The 20623-nt window shown below is 28.6% G+C and overlaps 2 protein-coding genes across 3 annotated transcripts; one reads left to right on the forward strand and one right to left on the reverse strand.

Annotated features, from left to right (window-relative positions):
- The first annotated feature begins 13430 nt into the window (after window positions 1-13430).
- LOC124936141 (derlin-2.2-like) lies at window positions 13431-15089 on the forward strand. The gene is made up of 6 exons (XM_047476639.1): window positions 13431-13702; window positions 13789-13888; window positions 13975-14189; window positions 14258-14341; window positions 14610-14663; window positions 14756-15089. Exons 1-6 carry the CDS (start codon window positions 13604-13606, stop codon window positions 14954-14956), a joined length of 753 nt encoding a protein of 250 aa, XP_047332595.1. The 5' UTR covers window positions 13431-13603; the 3' UTR covers window positions 14957-15089.
- A 152-nt stretch (window positions 15090-15241) lies between these two features.
- LOC124936010 (tobamovirus multiplication protein 1-like) lies at window positions 15242-18276 on the reverse strand. 2 transcript variants are annotated; one of them, XR_007099088.1, is made up of 12 exons: window positions 18018-18276; window positions 17739-17829; window positions 17551-17603; window positions 17360-17452; window positions 17164-17235; window positions 16715-16787; window positions 16417-16462; window positions 16243-16306; window positions 15976-16029; window positions 15790-15867; window positions 15471-15703; window positions 15242-15380 (listed from the first exon to the last, which is right to left on the reverse strand). XR_007099088.1 is itself a non-coding variant. In XM_047476496.1 (11 exons), the coding sequence occupies exons 1-11, from the start codon at window positions 18162-18164 to the stop codon at window positions 15611-15613; spliced, it is 864 nt and encodes a 287-aa protein (XP_047332452.1). In that variant the 5' UTR covers window positions 18165-18276; the 3' UTR covers window positions 15242-15610. The 2 variants fall into 2 exon arrangements, 1 of the variants encoding a protein (XP_047332452.1); XM_047476496.1 differs by having other exon boundaries at window positions 15242-15703.
- Between the last annotated feature and the right edge of the window lie 2347 nt (window positions 18277-20623).

Consider the following 20623-nt stretch of genomic DNA (forward strand, 5'->3'; position numbering starts at 1 on the left):
AGGTGCTAACTCGGTTTCTAAGGTAGGTGTTTTATCAGGTTCTATGATCTCTGGTTCGGTCAAAATGGGTACTATAAGGTCAGCTCTAAAGTTGGGTTGCTTAGGTAATAGAGCTAGTAGGTTCTTATACTCTGCTACCATATCATTTAATGCATTATATAACTCATCTTTAGTAAATTCTTCACAAGGAGAGTCAAATACATGTTCCTCATTTGCCATGAGGCATGTGAGTTCATCATCACTATCATTGTGAGCCCATAGACTTCCTCCATCGTCGGCTATCAGTGCTTTCTGAACCTCACTTCCTTCACCGGTTTGTTGGTAGTTATTTCGGTTATTTTGATTATCCGGTTTCCGGTCATCCCTCCTCGGTTTCTGAATTCCCACTTGAAATGTCCCAAACAGTTACAGTTATAGCATCTTACATTAGATTTATCATCATATTTGTAGTTGTTTGTCGGTTGGCTCCTTTTCATGAACCTCCCAGCAAGCATTGCCATGGCATCCTCGGTGAACTGTTCGGCGGTTCTGATCGGTGTAAGTGCAACAGGTTCTGTGGATGTGATCAATGCTCTGGTTGAGGTTGAGGCCGAAACCTCTTCTTCAGTCCTATATCTCATTTCAAACTCATATGCCTTAAGATCTTCAAATACATCATGTAGTTTCATCTTACTTAGGCAGTTTGATTCCTCATCACCATTGTCTTTATGTCCCACGCACTTGGAAGAGATCTTAATGCTTTCATGATGACCTCCTTGTTATCATACCTCTTGCCAAGAGTTGCTAGCTTATCTAACACACCTGTGAACCGGTCACTGTATTCTCTCATTGTTTCTCCCGGTTTCATCTTGATGCTCTCAAACATCTGAGTAGCTACCATTACCTTGTTTTCCTTGGTTCTTTCATTTCCCTCATGAATCTGTATAACCGTTTCTCATGTTTCCTTTGCGATTTTGCAGCATCTGATCTATCAATACGTGTTTCTGTCCACACCGTTGGAAATCCGGTTTCTGGCATGGTTATCCAGGTTGTTTCTTCTCCTATCTTCATCTGTCCAATCCTTCATGTCCTTATCAATGATTATCGGTCCTTCGGCTATGATGAACTGCATCTCGTCATCCATGGTGATTAAGTGTAGATGCATGCGTGTCTTCTAGTTGGCAAAGTCATCACCTTCTAGCATTGGGGGCCTATCGAGAGACATGCTTGCTTGAGTATTGAAACTAACTGCTCTGATACCAATTGTTAGGATCTAGGTCGCGGCTGGGGAACCGGGGTTGGGCCGGTTAGCACGTCTCACTCAAAGGGTGGTGATTAATCCGGTTAGAGATTAACACTGGGGTTTCAATACTACACAAACTGTCACAAACCCTTGAACCAAGTTCAAGCACGGAAGAGGTTTGTTTCAGGTTGAAACAGCACACTCACAAGATAGGCAGAACCGGTTTTGAATAGGACAGGTTTGGAAATTGAGGGGTCGGTTTTTGTAACTTGATGATTCGGTTTAGATAGTGTAGAGTCGGTCAAAACGGTGTAGGTCGGTTAGTAAAGCTCGGTTATAAAGTAAATCAGGCGGAAAGTAAATAACAAGACAGGTTTTTATGGATGTTCGGAGATAAAACTCCTACGTCACCCCTTCCTCTCGAAACCGCGAGAAGGATATTCACTAAGGAATACAAATACAATCCGATCGAGACTTATTTCCTGCTCGATAACACCCGTACAATTTACACCGAAATTGTAAATATTACACTTCAACTTAGCACTTATGCTTTCTAGAGATAGAACACACTCTTTTCACTTGTAAATTAAATGTTCACTGTGTCCCACATTTACTCCTCTTCAGCTGCTCCTTTTATAGATGAAATGTGCCAACGGTCATATTTCATCTCCTTGAATTTGATTGGTTGAGCAGAGGTTCAGTGATTCAGACCTGGCGGTCAACCTTTCAGACTTGGCAGTCTGTTCTTCCAGTGTGTAGGACAAACCGGCTAGGTTTGTCTTTTACTCAATGTGGTAACTGTCGGTTAGACAGTTGTCTGTACTTGGAAGATTTCCTTTCTGATTTATCCTGAAGTGGAAAGATCTTGTAGGACGGTTTTCTGCAGCCTGCAGACTATCCTCAGACTTGTATGAATATGGAAATGTTCAGTCTGTTCCTTTGGTATCATTCTCAACAGATACCCGAAGTATCTTCTTATGCTGGTCGGTTATTTTTCTTAACCGGATGGCTTCTGGTCGGTTAATGACCGACTGTCTGGTGTTTCCGGCCTTTAGTTTTGGCCGATCTTGCCTTCTTTGTGCGGTCATATTTCTGTTCAGTTTAGGTGTTTGACCGGTTGAGCTTCTTAACCGGTTCATTGGTTTGACCGGTTGGTTTTCTCAATCCGGTTTGGTGCTTTGACTGGTCCGGTTCTTTGTTCCTGCATGGGAGGTTTATTTATGTTAAGTTCTGTTGACCGGTCTAATTTTATCTAACAATTTCTCCCTTTTTGATTATTTTATTTAAAATTATCAAAATCATGTAAGATTGCAAACGTAGGCCGGTTCTTTATTTGACCGGATTTTTGAAACTGACTTGGGAGAATTTTTCGAAAAATTTGGAAAAATTTTGGAAAATTCTAATCTTTTATCTTATCACTTACTTATCTGCAATCATAATATGAAATGTTTAAGCTTAAAAATAATTAATATAAATACATATTAAAAAAATATCTAAAATTTAACTTATACATTCAGAAATAGATATTGAAAAAAAAAAAATATTAGACATGTTTTATATTAAATATTATTATATATATTTAAATTATTTGAGTGCAAGTATAATAATAATTTATTAACTTATCTATAGCTAGAATCTATTAATTTTTTTTATATATTATTAATCTTATAAATTCATTTTTCTCTCAACCTATTATATATAATATATATATTATCATTTTTTATCCTTTCATATTATATATAAAATATATACTAATATTTTTTTTTACTTTTTATTATATATAATATATTAACATTTTATCTCCTTCAATATTATATATAATATATTAATTATTATATCTTTATCTACGACATTTTTTCTACCATTAATCAAACCCTAATATAAATTGAAAATCATTATATATCAACCCTAATATAAATTAAAAATCATTATATATAATAATGTTTCTATATTTATTCAACCTCTAATATAATTTCATGTTTATATATTTATTTATTTATATATATACTCTATATTCATCCTATAAGTATAAGTTTCTAAAAAGGAAATCAAAGTTATCTACAGTAGAAGTGTAGATAAATTTTAATATTTTAATAGTAGAAGTGAAAATAAATAGATTTTAATATTTTAATAGTAGAAGTGAAAATAGATAGATTTTAATTTACCTATAAGCTTTGTGAATGAATGAAAGAAATATTGTAGATGAAAGATTATATAAAAAATTGAATCAACCTGTTATCAATGAGTGAAAGAAATAGTGAAGATGAAATGGTGAAGAAGAATAAGAAGATAAGAAGAAGATGAAATGGTGAAGAAGAAGAAATTGTGAAGAAGAAAGAGAAAGAAGAAAAAGAGATCTCTAGATACACTAGAAATTAGGGTTTTTGTTTTAAATAATATAATATAATAATATTGATTGGACTATTATATGCTATTATATGGGCTTTGAAAAGATATAGAAAGGAAATAAATATTGTTTTAAATTTTAATATTAAATGAATAAAAAAATATATTATATTATCCGACTCAAAAACCTCGACAAGCTATCGAGCAAGCATTATATGAGCTCGAGTTCGACTCGAGTATTAAACGAGTTGGCTCGAGATCGACTCGAACTCGATCAAAATCAAGCTCAAGTCTAGCTTTGACTGAGCGGCTCGCAAGTATCTCCCAAGCGGATTTCGCAGCCTTAATTAGACCCATGACTGAACATAATTTTAAATGATTGATAAGACAATATATTTTATATAATTAGTGAAAAAAATATTTTTAAATATAATAATTTATATAAAATAAATGTGATATATATATATATACAAGATGAGATGAGAAAAAAAAAATTATATATAATATATATTTACATATAATGATAGAGAAATAAAATATATATATATATATAATAGTTATTATTATTATTACTTTATAAGGTGCATTTATAAAAAAAATGTTTATATATATATATATATATATATATATATATATATATATATAAATTATGATTTTTTTCATATTATATATATATATATATATATATATATATATATATATATATATTATTTAATTTTTTAAAATGATTAATTAATTTATTTCTCCCTCGTTATATTTATATATTATATATATTCTTTTTTAAAATCTTTTTGAAACATAAATTTAACTGCATTGAATTCGACTAATATATGTTAATATAATAAATTTTTAATTATATAAATCGACTTAAAATATTAAAAAAGAAAAATGTTATACATGAATTTAAAATAATTAAATTTGAGAATAAACCTTAAGAAAATAATCAAACTTATGACAAAAAAAAAGAGAAAATAGAAACTAAAAAAAAAAACATTTTCTCAAAAAAAAATTATCCAAGTAGAAATGATCAAATCGCAAAAAAGGCACATAAAAATATTTCTTCTAATAGATAATCATTATACAATGTTGTTTACTGCTCTTGTTGATAGCGGAGCAGATTTAAATGTTATACTAGAAGGATTATTTCCTACTATATATTTTCATAAAACAAGTCATACCCTATGGAATGCAGGTGGAGATAAACTCCAAATCTAATATAAACTTTTTAAACCTACATATGTACTGATAATAAATGCATTGTCTAAAGTTTTATACTTGCTAAAGATATTTCTAATCAGGTCATAATTTGTACCCCATTTTTAAATACTATTTACCCAATTAAGAAAATCGATAGTAAAGGCATTACAAGAACTTTTCAGGAAAATGATATTTTTCTAGAATTTATTGTTGAATCAATTACTAAAATATTACATAGTATATATGACAATATCAGAGCAAAACAATATCAAATATATTTTTTAAAACAAGAAATAAGTCTTGTAACAATTGATGAGCAATTAAGGAACCCCATATTACAAGAAAAAAATTATTTACTAAGGGATCAAATTTCAATAGACATTTGTAATGAACATCCTAATGCATTCTGGGATAGAAAGAAACACATGGTTTCACTACCCTATGAAGAATCTTTTAATGAAAATAATATTCCTACAAAGGCAAGAGCTTGCCAAATGAATTCAGAATATCTAGAATTATGTAAAAAAGAGATAGACACTCATTTACAAAAAGGGCTAATAAGTCCATCACAATCCCCTTGGTCATGTACAGCTTTTTATGTGAATAAACACTCGGAAATTTAAAGGAGTATACCAAGATTAGTAATTAATTATAAACCACTCAACAAGGTATTAAAATGGATTAGACATCCAATTCCTAATAAATAAAAAGATCTACTAGACAGACTATATGAGTTTAATTTTTTCAAAATTCGATTTAAAATTGGGATATTGGCAAATTCAGATTGAAGAGTCTGATAGGTATAAGACAGCTTTCAATGTCCCTATAGGACATTACGAATGAAATGTGATATCATTTTGATTAAAAAATGCTCCCTCATAATTCCAGAAGATAATGAATAATATTTTCAATCCTTATAGTACATTCATAATCGTTTATATTGATGATATAAACATAGAATTTACAGAAAAATTCTCAAATATAATTACTGATAAAACATAGTTACAAAAATTCTTAGGCAGCCTCAATTATGTGGCTCCCTATTACAAAAACTTAACAGAAGATATATCAATCTTATATGATATGCTGAAGAGAAACCATATACCATGGTCAAATAAACATACATAAGCAATTAAAAGAATCAAAAACAAAGTCAAAGTACTTCCTTGCTTGATGATAAGTAACCCAAATTGGGAGAAGGCAATTGAAACTGATGCGTCTGATATAGGATTCAAAGGAATATTGATTCAAATAAATCCATAAAAAAAACAAGTCTATCTTGTTATATTTCATTCTGAAAAATGGAACGAAGCCCAAAAGAATTATGCAACAATCGTCAAAGAAATACTTGTTATAGTAAAAAGCGTTTTAAAATTTCAAGACGATTTATATAATCAAAAATTTATTATATTAACAGACTGAAACGCAGCTTAATTTATTTTTCAAAAAGATTTTAAAATGATGTATCAAAACAAATTTTTGCAAGATGGCAAGCTCATTTGGCCCCATTTCATTTTGAAATAGCGTATAAAAAAGGGAAAGATAATAATCTTCTTGATTTCTTGACTCGTGAATTTTTAAATTTACAGAAATGAGCATAAAAGGTTTTAAATATTTCTCTAATAGAGGAAGGGGACCCTCCTCTCTTAGAGAAAGAGGCTGAGGTAGAACACTAGAGATTATATCTCAATATGGAAACAGAAGCTCATGGCGATGGATCTCTCTCAAATTCCTGAGAGTCAAAAGGACCAGCCTACTTACGCCAAAATATTTGGCGATAGAATCCAGTAATATTAGATTTACGAGAAATGAATACAAAGAAATTTTATTTCTCCTAGAAGAAAAAGACTTCAGATAGAAAAATGAGCCATAGACAATAATGCGGAGGTATTTGGATAATTCGTCCACACCATCGAGGACTTATAAGTCCCGGATGTTTTACGAGCAAATACTTGTTCAAAGCGGATCGTGTGAAATATCACACTTCTCTGGCGCAAATAAAGAAATTTATAATTTCAGTAAAATGATCATAAAAAATGAGATATCCTTAGAAGATTGGGGAATATCCCCAATGAAAGAAAGAGAATTATCGTTGAATAAAACAACGACAATTAAATTCAATTATTGAGATTACTTTGATGCCTTCTCTAAGGCACTTAATTATGAGAATAATAGATACAAACATTCCTGGTTCATCAAGGTATGCGCAAATATTTATAGAAGAGACATTCCCTACTGGTTTATAAACTGGTTTTACTATTTTGGTCCTAGTCCAAAAATGCTACCAGAAGAAATTAAATGCTTCTTTGATAAATAGAGCGATATCTCCTCACAACTCTTGAAGAAACAAGAAACAAATTTATACATTGAAGGAATAGCTTCATGCTTCTTCTTCACATAATTCTACATCTCTTGGATTTGGAAAATGGGTACCAGAATTTGGTTATACCAAAATAGGAATTCCCTGTTTATTCAGAACATCTCATTATAAATTTTGGGATAAAATGATGAGGACAAATCCGGATACGAATGAGCGATTCGGGAAGGAAACAATGGACCTCCTAAATCTACAAATAAGCTTATATGAGGAAAGACGACAAGTAGTCGAGACTCCGTCTCCGTTTGATTATATCTCCAAGAAATTCAAGATGAGGTCAGAAAATTTAACAAAAGAACAGATGATAGCTGCCTATATTGAAGAAATGAAGAAAGACTTTATGTCTAAATTTGAAGATGATAATAAATCTAATAAATCAGATTCAACCATGGCATCTAACTATTTACAAGATGCTCAAAGTGGTGTTGGAATTGAAGAAAACTTCGAGGCAATCAAATATACATTTTGAAAAATATCCAAGGAGGAAGTTGGATCATCCTCCTCCATCCAAATAAAAAATTAAATAGATAAAAGGCAAGATCTGTAATAAGCGAAAGACAAGATCCAGAATGTGCGGAAAAGTTTTATCCTGGGAATCCCGGTTGTCACTGTTCATTTTTAACTTTTGTAAAAAAAATTCCTTTAAATTGTTGTTCCTTTTCATTTATCGGGGACGCGGAAACGGCCCCTCTAGTCTCTATTGTACGAGTTGTACTCTCTCTCTCTCTCTATCACTCTCCCTCTCTTATAAAATAATTCAAGTTTGATCAATAAAAGTGTGAACTAAGTTGTGTTCGTTCAATTCAGTCTTCGGTTCCGAATACGTTTTTATTCTTTCTCCTTGTTTATTTTATGCTTTCATGTTTATCCTAATAGGTTAATCTCATTATGTGTTGATCATGTCGGTTAACTACCCTACCTAAAAAAAGTAATTAATAAATAATTATAGCCTATCTTATCTTAGAATATTGAATGACACAAAGGTTGGATATGAAATACCAGGCTCATTTATAAAATAGTACTTTAATTTTGTGTTCCTGATAAGTCTCTGTTTGGCCGCTTTTATGGCGTTTTGGACAATGTGAAACTTTAAATTAAAGTTAAGTTTTATAATTGGTTGACAGGTATTTTTATATGTTGTAAAATTCCTTGTCCTTCTTTAAATTCTATTTTTGGACTATAATATCGTCGAATGTTAGAACTTTGATGTCAATACCAATATTAGTGTAACCACATTTGGTGGATGCAACTGAAAAAATATCAAAGTTTTAACTTTCATCTATTAATATTATATAAAGATCCTAAAAAATATAATATAAATATATTTTATTTTATCACTACTCATATAAATATAATAACACTTTAATATATATATATATAATAATTATTATTATTATTATTATAATAATAACTAATTTCTTTTTTTAATTATTAATTATTTACTCTCACTATAATTACTCATCATATATATTGAGGTCCCATATATTTTATATTTAATTTTGTATATCAATTAATTTATTTAATTATCTTTCATTACATTTATATATTATATATTCTCTTTCATTATTAATTTATATAAATATATTTTATATTATGACTAATCATATAAAAAGTTATATATATAATAACACTTTACTAATTTTTAAATAATAACTAATTTCTTTTTCTTAATTATTTACTGTCATTTTATTTAATTATATAATATATATTTTGAAATTTTAAAAATATAAAAAGAAATTAGTTATTATTATTATTATTATGATTTATGCATTTATAACAACAAGAATAAAAAATTGTTTATATATGTATAAATAAAATAAATATGTAATATTATATATAAATATAAAAATTGTGAATAAAAAAATATATCTTATATGATCAGTAAAAAAAATATATATTATATTATTTTTCATTATTAATTTTATATATATATTTTTATGAGTATAAAAAGAAAATAAGTAATATAAAAATTAATTAGTTATTAATAAATATTAAATACAAAATATATATATATATATACATACCCAAAATAATAAAATTATTTCAACAATCTCAAGACTAGCGGTTAAAGTATTTACATTTCATGCTTAAAACTAGGGTGTGATGTCGGAATTAGTAGTTGGTTTGACGAGCATTTGAAAGTGCGAGGTCACGAGATGGAGGTTGGGTGGTGGGTGGTTTGTCGAGTGTGAGATCGGAGTTAGTGGTTGGTTTGGCAAGCATTTGAAAGTGTGAGGTCACGAGATGGAGGTCGGGTGATGGGTGGTTTGTCGGTCGAGGAGATAAAGAGATATATAAAAAAGTGTGAGTCACAAGATGAGAGTCAATTAGATGTTAGTGGTTGGTTTGACGTTGGATAAGAGGTTTGTGATCAATTGAGATTGATTCTTGATTTGTTGAAGTGAGAGTAAAAGAGAGGTCAACTAAGATTAGTGAGTAGTTTGTCGAAGGATAAAGAGGCATATAAAAAAGTGTGAGTCACAAAATTATGTGCAGTGGGTGATTTACCGAGAAGATAAAGAGGCCTATGAAAAAGTGTGAGTCATAAGATGAGGATCAATTGGGGTTAGTGGTTGAGTTTGACGGGAGATAAGAGATGTGTCATCAAATTGAGGTCAATTAAGATTGGTGGATAATTTGTCCGAGGGGATAAAAGAAATATATGAAAAATGTAATTCATAAGATGAGAGTCAATTAAGGGGTTAAAAGTAGGTGTCGAGAGAATAAAATATACGTTAACATTAAATTTAAATTAAATTTTTACAAATTAAAATCAATTTTAAATCTATTATTCATGCTAGTTAGATAGAAAGATATTTTTGACCCAATTTTTTTTATATAGAAAGATATTTAAATTTCTAATTAACTTCATTCATAAATTTGATATTTAATATATATATATATATATATATATATATATATATATATATATATATATATTATTAAATTTGTGTTTCTATTTAATATTGGGAAGAATGTCAATTTTATGTATAAAATTGGACGAAAGTGCAAAATTTATCATTAAAGTTGTAAAATTTTATTTATGTATATAAACTTGAAAAAATGTGTCAAATTTATTGACTCTAGAGTTAATTTTGTACACGTGGACCTGATGACTAGTATTTAATGTAATATTTTTAATCCAAAGTCAGCATTTAGGAAAATTTGAGGAAATAACCCTCCAGATGGGCCTAGATACGGATGGTGCGGGCCCATAATTTTAATAGCGCTTGTGACCCTTTTTTTAATGACAATTATACCCTTGCGTAACGCAACTCCAGTTGTGTGACGCAACCGATTTTTTTTATTTTTTTTCAAATTTTTTTTTCGTCTCGCGGTTGCGTGACGCAACTGGAGTTGCGTGACGCGATTGCGTAACGCAACGGGGGTTGCGTGACGCAACTGGGGCATTTTCGTCCAAAAAAATCATAATTAAAATTTTTTGAAAAATAAAAAATAAAAAAATTGCTTCACGCAACCTGAGGATGCGTGACGCAATAGGGACATTTTCGTCAGAAAAAAAAAGGGTCACCAGCACTATTAAAATTATGGGCCCGCACCATCCGTAATTAGGCCCATCTGAAAGATCATTTCCTCAAATTTCCCGCATTTCATTACATTTGTTATATAAATTAAAAGAAAAATTATGTATTTGGCGAGAATGGATCCTTCCACCTGAAGCTGCTAGTTTGGACATCTCTTTCTTCCACCTCTCTAAGCACTAGAACCCTATCCATTCAAGTCCGTCTTCTAGCATCAAATTCCCCCTTCTTCAAGTTCAGATCTCCAATTCCTAGAAATGAATTTTCTTCTTCTTCGCCCCATGTTCTTCTACTTGTTTCGCTATCAAATCCGCCTTTAACCCTCAACTTTTTCCAACTTCAAAACTCCAACGTCTAATCTCAGAATTCGAATCTCTTTCACAGACCGAGTGAAGCGGCTATTGCATTAAGCTAACCTTCTTCAGTCTTCCGACGATTAATCAAATAGAGTAATTAATGGTTGTACAGCTAGGGGGTTTGGGTAGATGTGAGATTTGATGAAGATGGAAGAATGATGTTTTTTGCGGATAGCGATTTAGAGATTGCGAAAGGGGTTCTTTTCGTGTTTGATTTCAGTTCTGGTTCTGGAAGAGGTTATAAAAAATTTAACACTTTTCTAAAATATTTTTATATTTATCATTTTATAATTTAACCATAGCGGATATTAATCATGTAAAACAAAACAATTAACCTTTTATATTTATTTATTTTTTAAATTTAAATTTATTTTAAATAGATCCCTTAGAATAATTTTGACTTTAATTTGACTTTTAATATAAAATTAAATGCATATATAACTATTATTTATCTTGATTCTTAATACTTTTTTAGCATTACGGGATATTATTAACATTTTATTAATATTATAATCTTATTATTAATTTAAAACATTTTAATTTTAAAATTATAAGTGATTTAAATTATAATAATTTGTCAGTTAATTTATATATGATGAAAAATAAAATACTCTACTTAAATTAATTTAAGATTAACTATTATTTTATATTAATATCAAAATTAATTATATAACTATTTAAATAATATTATAGAATTATATGATATTTATTATTTCTTATGATTATACTAAATTTTTGAATATTTTAAATTGGTACTTATTATGAATTTTAAAAATTATTTGTATATTTGATATTACATTTTAAAATATTTAATTATCATATTATTAAATTTAATAATTCTTTTTACGATAATTTGTTTTCAGATTTTTTATAAATATATTAAGATATATGTTAAGAGTTAAGGCGATTAAATTTCATGTAAGAACAAATAAAAAATAATAAAGAAACTTACTCTTAATATAAAACTAAGACAAAAATATATTACAGTTTATTTTAAACATCACTATATAATTATAATTTTAAAAATTAAATATAAAAAAGACTGAGTAGTGTAGGCAGTGTTTGAAAAAACAAAAAATTAATATCTTGAATATTTAGTATCGAATTTTAAATACTAATAACTTAAATATCTGGTAATAAAAAATTGATTCAATAAAAAAAAACAGTTAAATTTTAAGTCTTCAATATTTTAATTTGTTTGATAAAGATTATTATTCTTTATAATATTAATTATATTAGTTAATATATTAAATTGTATAATTAATATATTAAATAAAAATAATTAATATAAATACTAATATTTTTTAAAATTGTATATTAAATGATTGGCTTATAAATTATTAGGGTAATATATATAATTTGATTTATTATTTAGTATAAAAAAAATAAAATATTTAATTCAACTTTATATGTAAAAGGATAAAGTGGTTTTATAAAATAAAAAATAATTAAGTAGTGTATTTAATATATATATATATTTTAAAGAACAGTGAATATTGAGTTAATAAGGATGGTAATGTGTACTTTTTATATAACTCCAATTCCGATATATATCTCTCTTCATATCATCCTTTTTATTCGTCGGATATTCGATTCCGACAAATATACATTACTCGATTAAATTTCTATAAGATTATATAAATTAAAAAATAATAAATAATTTTAAAATTATCTACTTTTTTATGTTTTTTTATGTAATAGATATTGAATAAGATAACAACTTTATTAAATAAAATTTGAAGAAAAAAAAAAGTTAAGAATGGAGAGAAAGAAGATGGAAAAAAATAACATTTTATTATTTAAAGAAAAGTTGAAGATGAAAAATTGAAGAATAATAATTTTATTACGAGAATATTAAAAAATAAAGTTGGAGTGAAATGTGGATAATAACAAAATAAATGATGTATTTAAGATAATGTTTGTGGGATAAGATATTTAAAATGTCACATTAATTCTTAATAAAAAAATATTTTATTAAAAAAATCATAAATTATAAAAAGAAAAGATAAATACAAAATAATAAATTAAAAAATTTAAATGACATTAAGAATAAAAAGAGTACCTCTACTAAAGTATTTATAAATTTATATTCTGTACAAGGGATTATTTGTAAATAATCTAAAACAGCCCAATCAAACAAGTCTTACACTTACAATGAACAATTAGCGGCAACTTTATGAACGCCACGCATTCATGGCCAATCCAATCTGGCCACCTGTACAAATCTATGCTTAAGTTTGTTTCATTTTGTAATTTTTGAACTAAATATTTACTATTAGTATATCCGAAGTTTGATTCTAACTGAAAGAATGAGAAAATATCAAATTTGGACAGCTTGAATAAAAAAAATCATACAAGCCCTTAAATTGTGGCCAAATATTTGATAAAATTAAGAATTACACAACCCACCAAGATTTCTCTCCTTCTCCGTCGTCTCATCGATACGTTTCTTCTCCGATTAAACTCAATCTCCTTTCTTTCGATCTGGGTTCTTAAAATCCTTTAGAAAGCTTGAATATAACTTCATTTTTAGGGATTTGATTTCAAGGTTACAGCAAAACTGATGGCTCAAGCTGTTGAAGAATGGTACAAACAGATGCCCATCATTACCCGTTCCTATCTCACAGCTGCAGTTGTTACCACCATCGGTTGCTCTCTCGAGGTAATCTAATCTGGCTCTGGCTCTGTTTCATCACTTAGAACAGTTCGATTTCTCATGCATTGCTTTCATTTTTTTTATCTGGGCAGATCATTACTCCTTATAATTTGTACTTGAACCCAATACTTGTGGTGAAGAATTACCAGTTATGGCGTCTCGTCACTAATTTCCTCTACTTTAGGAAAATGGGTAATTTCATTAACCATTATATGTTTTCTGTGAAGATGTTCTGTTCTGTTCTGACATTGTTTCTTCTTTGATGATGGTGGTGACAGATTTGGACTTTCTGTTTCACATGTTCTTTCTGGCTAGATACTGTAAACTTCTTGAAGAAAATTCTTTCAGGGGGAGGACTGCAGATTTCTTTTATATGTTTTTATTTGGAGCTACATCCTTAATTGCGATAGTTGTTATAGGAGGAACTATCCCTTATTTTTCTGAGACATTTGCTAAGATCATATTCTTAAGCAACTCACTTACATTCATGATGGTGAGTTTTTTATGCTTTTGATAACTTGTTTTGTTGGTTTTACTCACACCTGTTCTTTATCTTAATAGGTTTATGTTTGGAGCAAGCATAATCCTTTTATCCACATGAGTTTCTTAGGCTTGTTTACCTTTACAGCAGCATATCTTCCATGGGTGAGTTATCTTGGGACATTGAGACTGGTCTATATCACTTTACATCAATCTAATGTTGAAATTTTATTGAAAACTCTTGCCTTTCTTGAGGATTAGTTGTGGGTAAGTTGACTTTGACAACCCTGATTGTAAAAAAAACATAATGTTAGCCTTTTGAAAGCTAGTTAAGCACAAATTGATTTGACAGACATTGATTTGACAGACAAAATCACTTTTGATTTTCATTGTTTGGAGACTCGTAACACTGATTATGTAACATTGTATGCAGGTTCTACTAAGCTTCTCTGTCCTTGTTGGAGCTAGTGCATGGGTAGATCTTTTGGTGAGTCTTACCATTTATGTTACTTCTATTTGGTTGATATTTTATGTTTGTTTGTTGTCAATTTTAACTTTTCTTTGGTGGGTAACAAACAGGGAATGGTAGCTGGTCATGCATATTATTTTCTTGAAGATGTATATCCTCGAATGTCTGGTCGGAGACTCCTCAAGACTCCAGCTTTTATTAAATTACTTTTTGCAGACGAGCCTGTCGTGGTGGTAAGGCCGGGGAATAATAATGTAAGATTTGCTGCTCCCCCGGCTCATCTTCTTGAAGAAGAAGTTCATCAGAACTAGTAATGATTGATTGTTTTACATCTTTTCATTTAGTTAAACATTTGTGAATGTGAGGCGAACTCGGTACATAGTTTGAAAATCTAATGATATGTGTAGCAGAGTCGTTCTATTTGTAAAATCCCAATCTTTAGCATGATATTGCCCCCATCGAAAAAGGCTAATGGGTTTGATTGATTTCTAGCAGAAAATTTCATTGAGAATATTATTAGCATGTTTTGATCGCATCCTGATATTCAATTCCAATCAAATACCAAAAAAAACTAGAATTTGTACAAAAATATCATATGAAGAATGGCTTTCTGCTACATTTGAAACCAAATGAATAATAAATACTTCACCTTCCATAATCCTCAACTAAAAATCAAGTAACAACTACAAACACTTTGCACAAAATGACACTGACCAGAACTTCAGTTGCAAGAGACTTTCCTCTCCAAGTAATATAACCGCAAAAAGAAAAAAAAATGTGTCAAATTCTGGTGCTACAAAACCAATGTAGAACAAATCGACTCACCTGTAGCCTTAGAGAACTGCTTCTCCAGCTTTATATCAGAATAATACAATCTTGATCAGTTTCCTGGCTCAGCTTCTTCTCTAAAGGACTAAACTACCATACTATTCCTTATGCGTTCTTCTAGAGAAAGAAGGTTCTTGTTAACGAATGGGGTGATATTGGGCTGATATTCTCTTCGGAGGCAATTTCCGCAGGATGAATAGGACAAGAGCTGAAGGAAGGATCTCAACCAGCTGTTAAAATAGTATGAATATTAGTTTTTCTTCAAAAGAAAATTATTCTACAGAAGAAGAAAAATGAGATGAGCTTTCGACAGTACCATATAGTAAATGAAGTTCAAAATTGGATGGTTCAATACATCGAGAGATGCATCTTCATCAAAAGCTGACAGAACAACCTTGCAAATGGGTAATAAGAGATAAAAGGGTCACCTCTCCAATAACACTCTTTAAGTTCTTTGGAATGTAGGTAAGAAACCTTTTTTTACAAAGAAAAGGGATCGTACCGCAAAGCATCTTATGAGAAAACAAGTGAAGCAAATAGCCGTGACAGATCCAACCTGAAACAATTTCTGTATTAGCATGAAATTCCTACAGCAATTAGTAATACAAACCTGCTATTGCACTTTTCAGTGGACCTTAAATTGTAAAATTTATTGGATAATATGGGGATGTCAATTGTCTGCTATGTTACAATATCCTGCTTAACTGTAATTTGTCATCTTTAGGTTTAACAGAAAAAATGCAGGGAAAGGGGATAGAAAGATGCGAACCTCGTGAAGTTTCTTTCTTCTCCCTTTCGATTCAAAAGGGAAGCGTCTCAACATGATAAACAATCTGAAAATTCGTAAAAGAAACAATAGTTAGAAGTACAGAATTCAACGTCATATATAAAGAGAAGATAAACAGTAATATCATTCTAGAGTTCAAAGGACAAAAATATTAACCTTCCTCCATACACTAAGAATCCCAAGGCTGCCAAGAATGATATAACTGAATATAACAATTAAAATAGAGTAAGCATGGATTTATAAAAATCAATCACTTCTTCCATTAAATAATTCAAATCATCAACTGAAAAATCAAAATACACATACTTCATTCTTTATACCATTTTAAAATATTAAGTACTACAAATATTTTGATCAAACCTAAATAATCCACATTTTCAAAAAAGGAATAAGTTTATTTTGAAATATACCCAGATCAATCATCAAGCCCATAGCATGACAATTAAACCACTACCTGCAATGAATATCTTTCCAATGAATTGCACAATGCTGTCGTCATGTAACCAGAAGATTAACCATATGCAAACCTGAAAAAAAAAAACTTCCCCTTGAAGAATGCAACTTTAAAATGATGAAAAATCAAGATCTAATAAATAAATGTTGTGCAATTTGTAAAGCATCATTTTGGCACATGCAAACTAAAATAGAAAAGCATAGTGAATTTAGTCAACTACTCAACTTAAGTTCTCCAATGATCTGTTATGGGAACATTGTGTAATAAGTATGGTGTTAACTTCTTCTTCTTCTTTTTTAATCGAAGTTCATTTCATTTCTTTTCATTCGATGTAGCAGTTTTATAAATTCTAATTTCCTCTAGACATCACAATTTCTACAAATAGTCGAAATTCAGCTTTAGAGGTTTAACAATATCACACATAGAGAAAGAGTGGAGGAGGGGAGAACCTGTATAACGTACATCCCACCATTTACTGAAAGATAAACAAGCCTAAGTTTATCGGTTGGCAAACTTTTAGCCTGTACACATAAACATCATTAAAATATATCAATTGCACTTTCCTGAGAAAACGAGCCTCAAAGATGTAATTTGCATGATCAAGCTTATATTACAAGAGAACATTTCTCAAATCTTTTCACTTGCCTGGTGATATATCTCAGCCCAGAATAGAACAAGAAGTGTGTAAGTGGAGAAGAACAGAAGTCCTGGAAGATCCAGTAATACAAAGACTAGAACCTGTATCAAATCAAAGTGGACAATGTTAGCTTCTTCTTCATTTTTCTGTAGGGATCCCTACAAATTATCTTGTCTTCAACATTGTGAAGCAGTCTCACCTGAGGCTGTAAATGGAAGACTTGCCAGTGAAACCCAAACACAATGGCACGCACTACAACAAAAGAAAAATGAAATCCGGTTAGGCCAATACTTATTTTGGGGTTTCCATAGTTAAACCAAGATGAGGAATTATCTGACTGTCTGATAATCTGATTTTTTTTTTCACTAGACTGTAGTTATTTGTTACCTCCATTGACAACAAAGTTCATAAGATGGAAAACCTTCTGTGTGGTCCAACCATACTCTGGCACTCTCAATTCAATCCTTATTAATTGAATCTGCGTGTAATCAGGTAATTTTCACTCAAAAACACAAGCATTCATGAATGAATTTAATCTTGTAGAAGAAACATGAGCTAATAGATCTAATAATTAATTACGTCTACTACTAAAAGTACTAATCTACTAATCCTCCTATTGACAAGTCCAGTTGAAAAAATGGCATAAAATGAAATATGAGAAATTACCAAGGCGACGAGAGAAACAAGAGCATAAGCGGCCGAAAGTGAAAAGAAGATCCCGTCCTGCCATTGAAGGGAGTCGTCGATATCGTCCCACCAGTTAGAAGAGAGATGAATGGAAGGAAGATTAAGAAGGCGAAGGATTCTGGCCATTTAGAAATGGAGATCCTCAATCAAATCTTCAAAATAATAAAGGGTCTGAGCGAAGAAGCTGGGAGGAGCGAAGAAGCCTCCGCATGTGAATGTATGATTGAGAGAGAAGACAGACATACATAACACTCTGACTACCAGCCGGTCCATGACAGCTTCAACTTTTTTTTATTAATTTTTCTTTTCCACCTAAGCTTCCGCCTGCTTCTTTTCTTTTTTACTTATTTGGGTAAAATATTATAAGCAAGGGCTTTATTTTAATTATTATGATTGATATGATTATGTTTTTTTTTATTTTGTTTTTTTTAAATTAAGAAGATAACAATATTTATTATTATTATTATTATGTTTTTTTTATTTGATTCAATTTTATATTAAAAATTCGAATTTTTAAATCCACGCCAGGTCGTCCTAGTGGTAAGACTCGACTTAAGAGACCAGAAGGATACGAGTTCGATGAGTTGAAACGGGAGTCATGAATGTAGGGTGTCATGTTAGTTTTCTTTAATTCAAAAAAGAAAATTAAAAACTTGATTTTTTAAATCATTATTAACATCAAAGACGGATCTATGTTAGGGTTTGAAGGATTGGATGGTTTTCCAAAATAATCTTGTTTGGCGTTCACTTTCTCAAACTAATATAGTTTTCATTCATCTCCAAACTAACCTAGTTTACAATTCAAACTCAAATTTTTTTTTACATTTAAAATTTATTATATATAAACTAAATTATTTATATTTTGATATATATTTTATTTTAAATTATTATTTATATAAATTAAATTATTTATATTTTTTATATTATTATTTTTATAAAGTTGATTATTTATATTTTGATATATAATTTAAATTATTATTTATATAAATTAAATTATTTATATTTTGATATATATTTTAAATTATTATTTTTATAAATTTAATTATTTATATTTTGATATATAATTTAAATTTGATTATTTTTTATAAATATAATTATTTATATTTTAATATATATATATACATATATATTACAATTATTATTTATATAGTGTAATAAATATTACCTTTAGTATTTTAATAAATAATTTATAAATACTAATAAATTTAAAATATTTTAACCATAACAATATAATAATTAAATATTAATAAAAACGTTTTTAATTATTTATTAAATATAATAACATTTTTAATTAAATATAATAACAAGATTACCATATTTTAATCATAACCATAAAAATATGGTAATCTTGTTATTATATTTAATAAATAATTGATAAATTTAAAAATATTTTTATGAATATTTAATTATTATATTATTATGATTAAAATATTTTAAATTTATTAGTATTTATCAATTATTTATTAGAATTATTTAATATTTATTACACTATATAAATAATAATTGAAATGTAAAATATATATATATATATATATATATATATATATTAAAATATAAATAATCAAATTTATAAAAAATAATTAAATTTAAATTATATATCAAAATATAAATAATCAAATTTATAAAGGTAATAATTTAAAATATATATCAAAATATAAATAATTTAGTTTATATAAATAATAATTTAAAATATATATCAAAAATATAAATAATTTGATTTATATATAATGAATTTTAAATATAAAAAGAAAAAAAAATAAAATAAAAAAATTGAGTTTGAATAGTAAATTAGGTTAGTTTGGAAATGAATAAACAAACTGGGTTAGTTTGGGAAAGTGAACGTCAAACAAGGTTCCTTTGAGAAATCATCCGGGTTGAAATGGATTGAAGCCCGTCCCAAAAAAATCATTTTTTCTTCTCTAATTAATAGAAAATTTGCAAAATTTATGTTTATTTATTCGTTTTATTCATAATTTTTTTTTGTTACCTTTTAAGCCCTAATTTTTGCTAAGCTCCCCCAACTCGAATTACTGTATCTGATGTACACTTAATTATTATCGTTCAATTGATTAATTAGCTTGGAGTAATAAATAATTATACATCATATTTTTTTTTATGTTAGGCTCTCAAAATATGATCTCGTAATATGTTTAAATTGGTCGGCTAGACATTACTTATACCAAAATTGTGGTTATCATCTTAATGAGAATTAATTGATAGTAAGAATTAATGTAATTTGAAGATACAAAGAGTTTATTAATCAAAATAAATTTAATTTAAATAGGAGAAACACAGCCTAATTAGAACCTTATTTTGTTCGGAGTTAGATTTTTTTTATTTTGTATGGTTTATTTTGTATTGTTTGAAAGAGAGTAAACATAAAAGAAACAATTTAAAAAGTATATATTTTAAACTTAATTACATGTACACAAAATAGACTATAAATGTTTGTATATATATATATATTACCCCATGTCAAATTTTAATAATATATTTTTAAAATTAATTTTTCCAAATAATTCATTGAAATTATCTACCTCCACGCACTGCCTAAATAATTTGTTGGTTGTGGAAAGAAGGGTAGG

The sequence above is a fragment of the Impatiens glandulifera genome, chromosome 1, assembly GCF_907164915.1.
Source record: "Impatiens glandulifera chromosome 1, dImpGla2.1, whole genome shotgun sequence".
NCBI lineage: Eukaryota > Viridiplantae > Streptophyta > Magnoliopsida > Ericales > Balsaminaceae > Impatiens > Impatiens glandulifera.

Coding starts and splice junctions, on each gene's coding strand:
- LOC124936141 (XM_047476639.1), top strand. CDS start 13,604: ATGGCTCAAGCTGTTGAAGAATGGTACAAACAGATGCCCATCATTACC. Junction 13,703..13,788: donor CCATCGGTTGCTCTCTCGAG/GTAATCTAATCT, acceptor TTATCTGGGCAG/ATCATTACTCCTTATAATTT. Junction 14,190..14,257: donor ACTCACTTACATTCATGATG/GTGAGTTTTTTA, acceptor TTATCTTAATAG/GTTTATGTTTGGAGCAAGCA.
- LOC124936010 (XM_047476496.1), bottom strand. CDS start 18,164: ATGGCCAGAATCCTTCGCCTTCTTAATCTTCCTTCCATTCATCTCTCT. Junction 17,604..17,738: donor GAACTTTGTTGTCAATGGAG/GTAACAAATAAC, acceptor CTTTTGTTGTAG/TGCGTGCCATTGTGTTTGGG. Junction 16,030..16,242: donor GAAGAAAGAAACTTCACGAG/GTTCGCATCTTT, acceptor AAATTGTTTCAG/GTTGGATCTGTCACGGCTAT.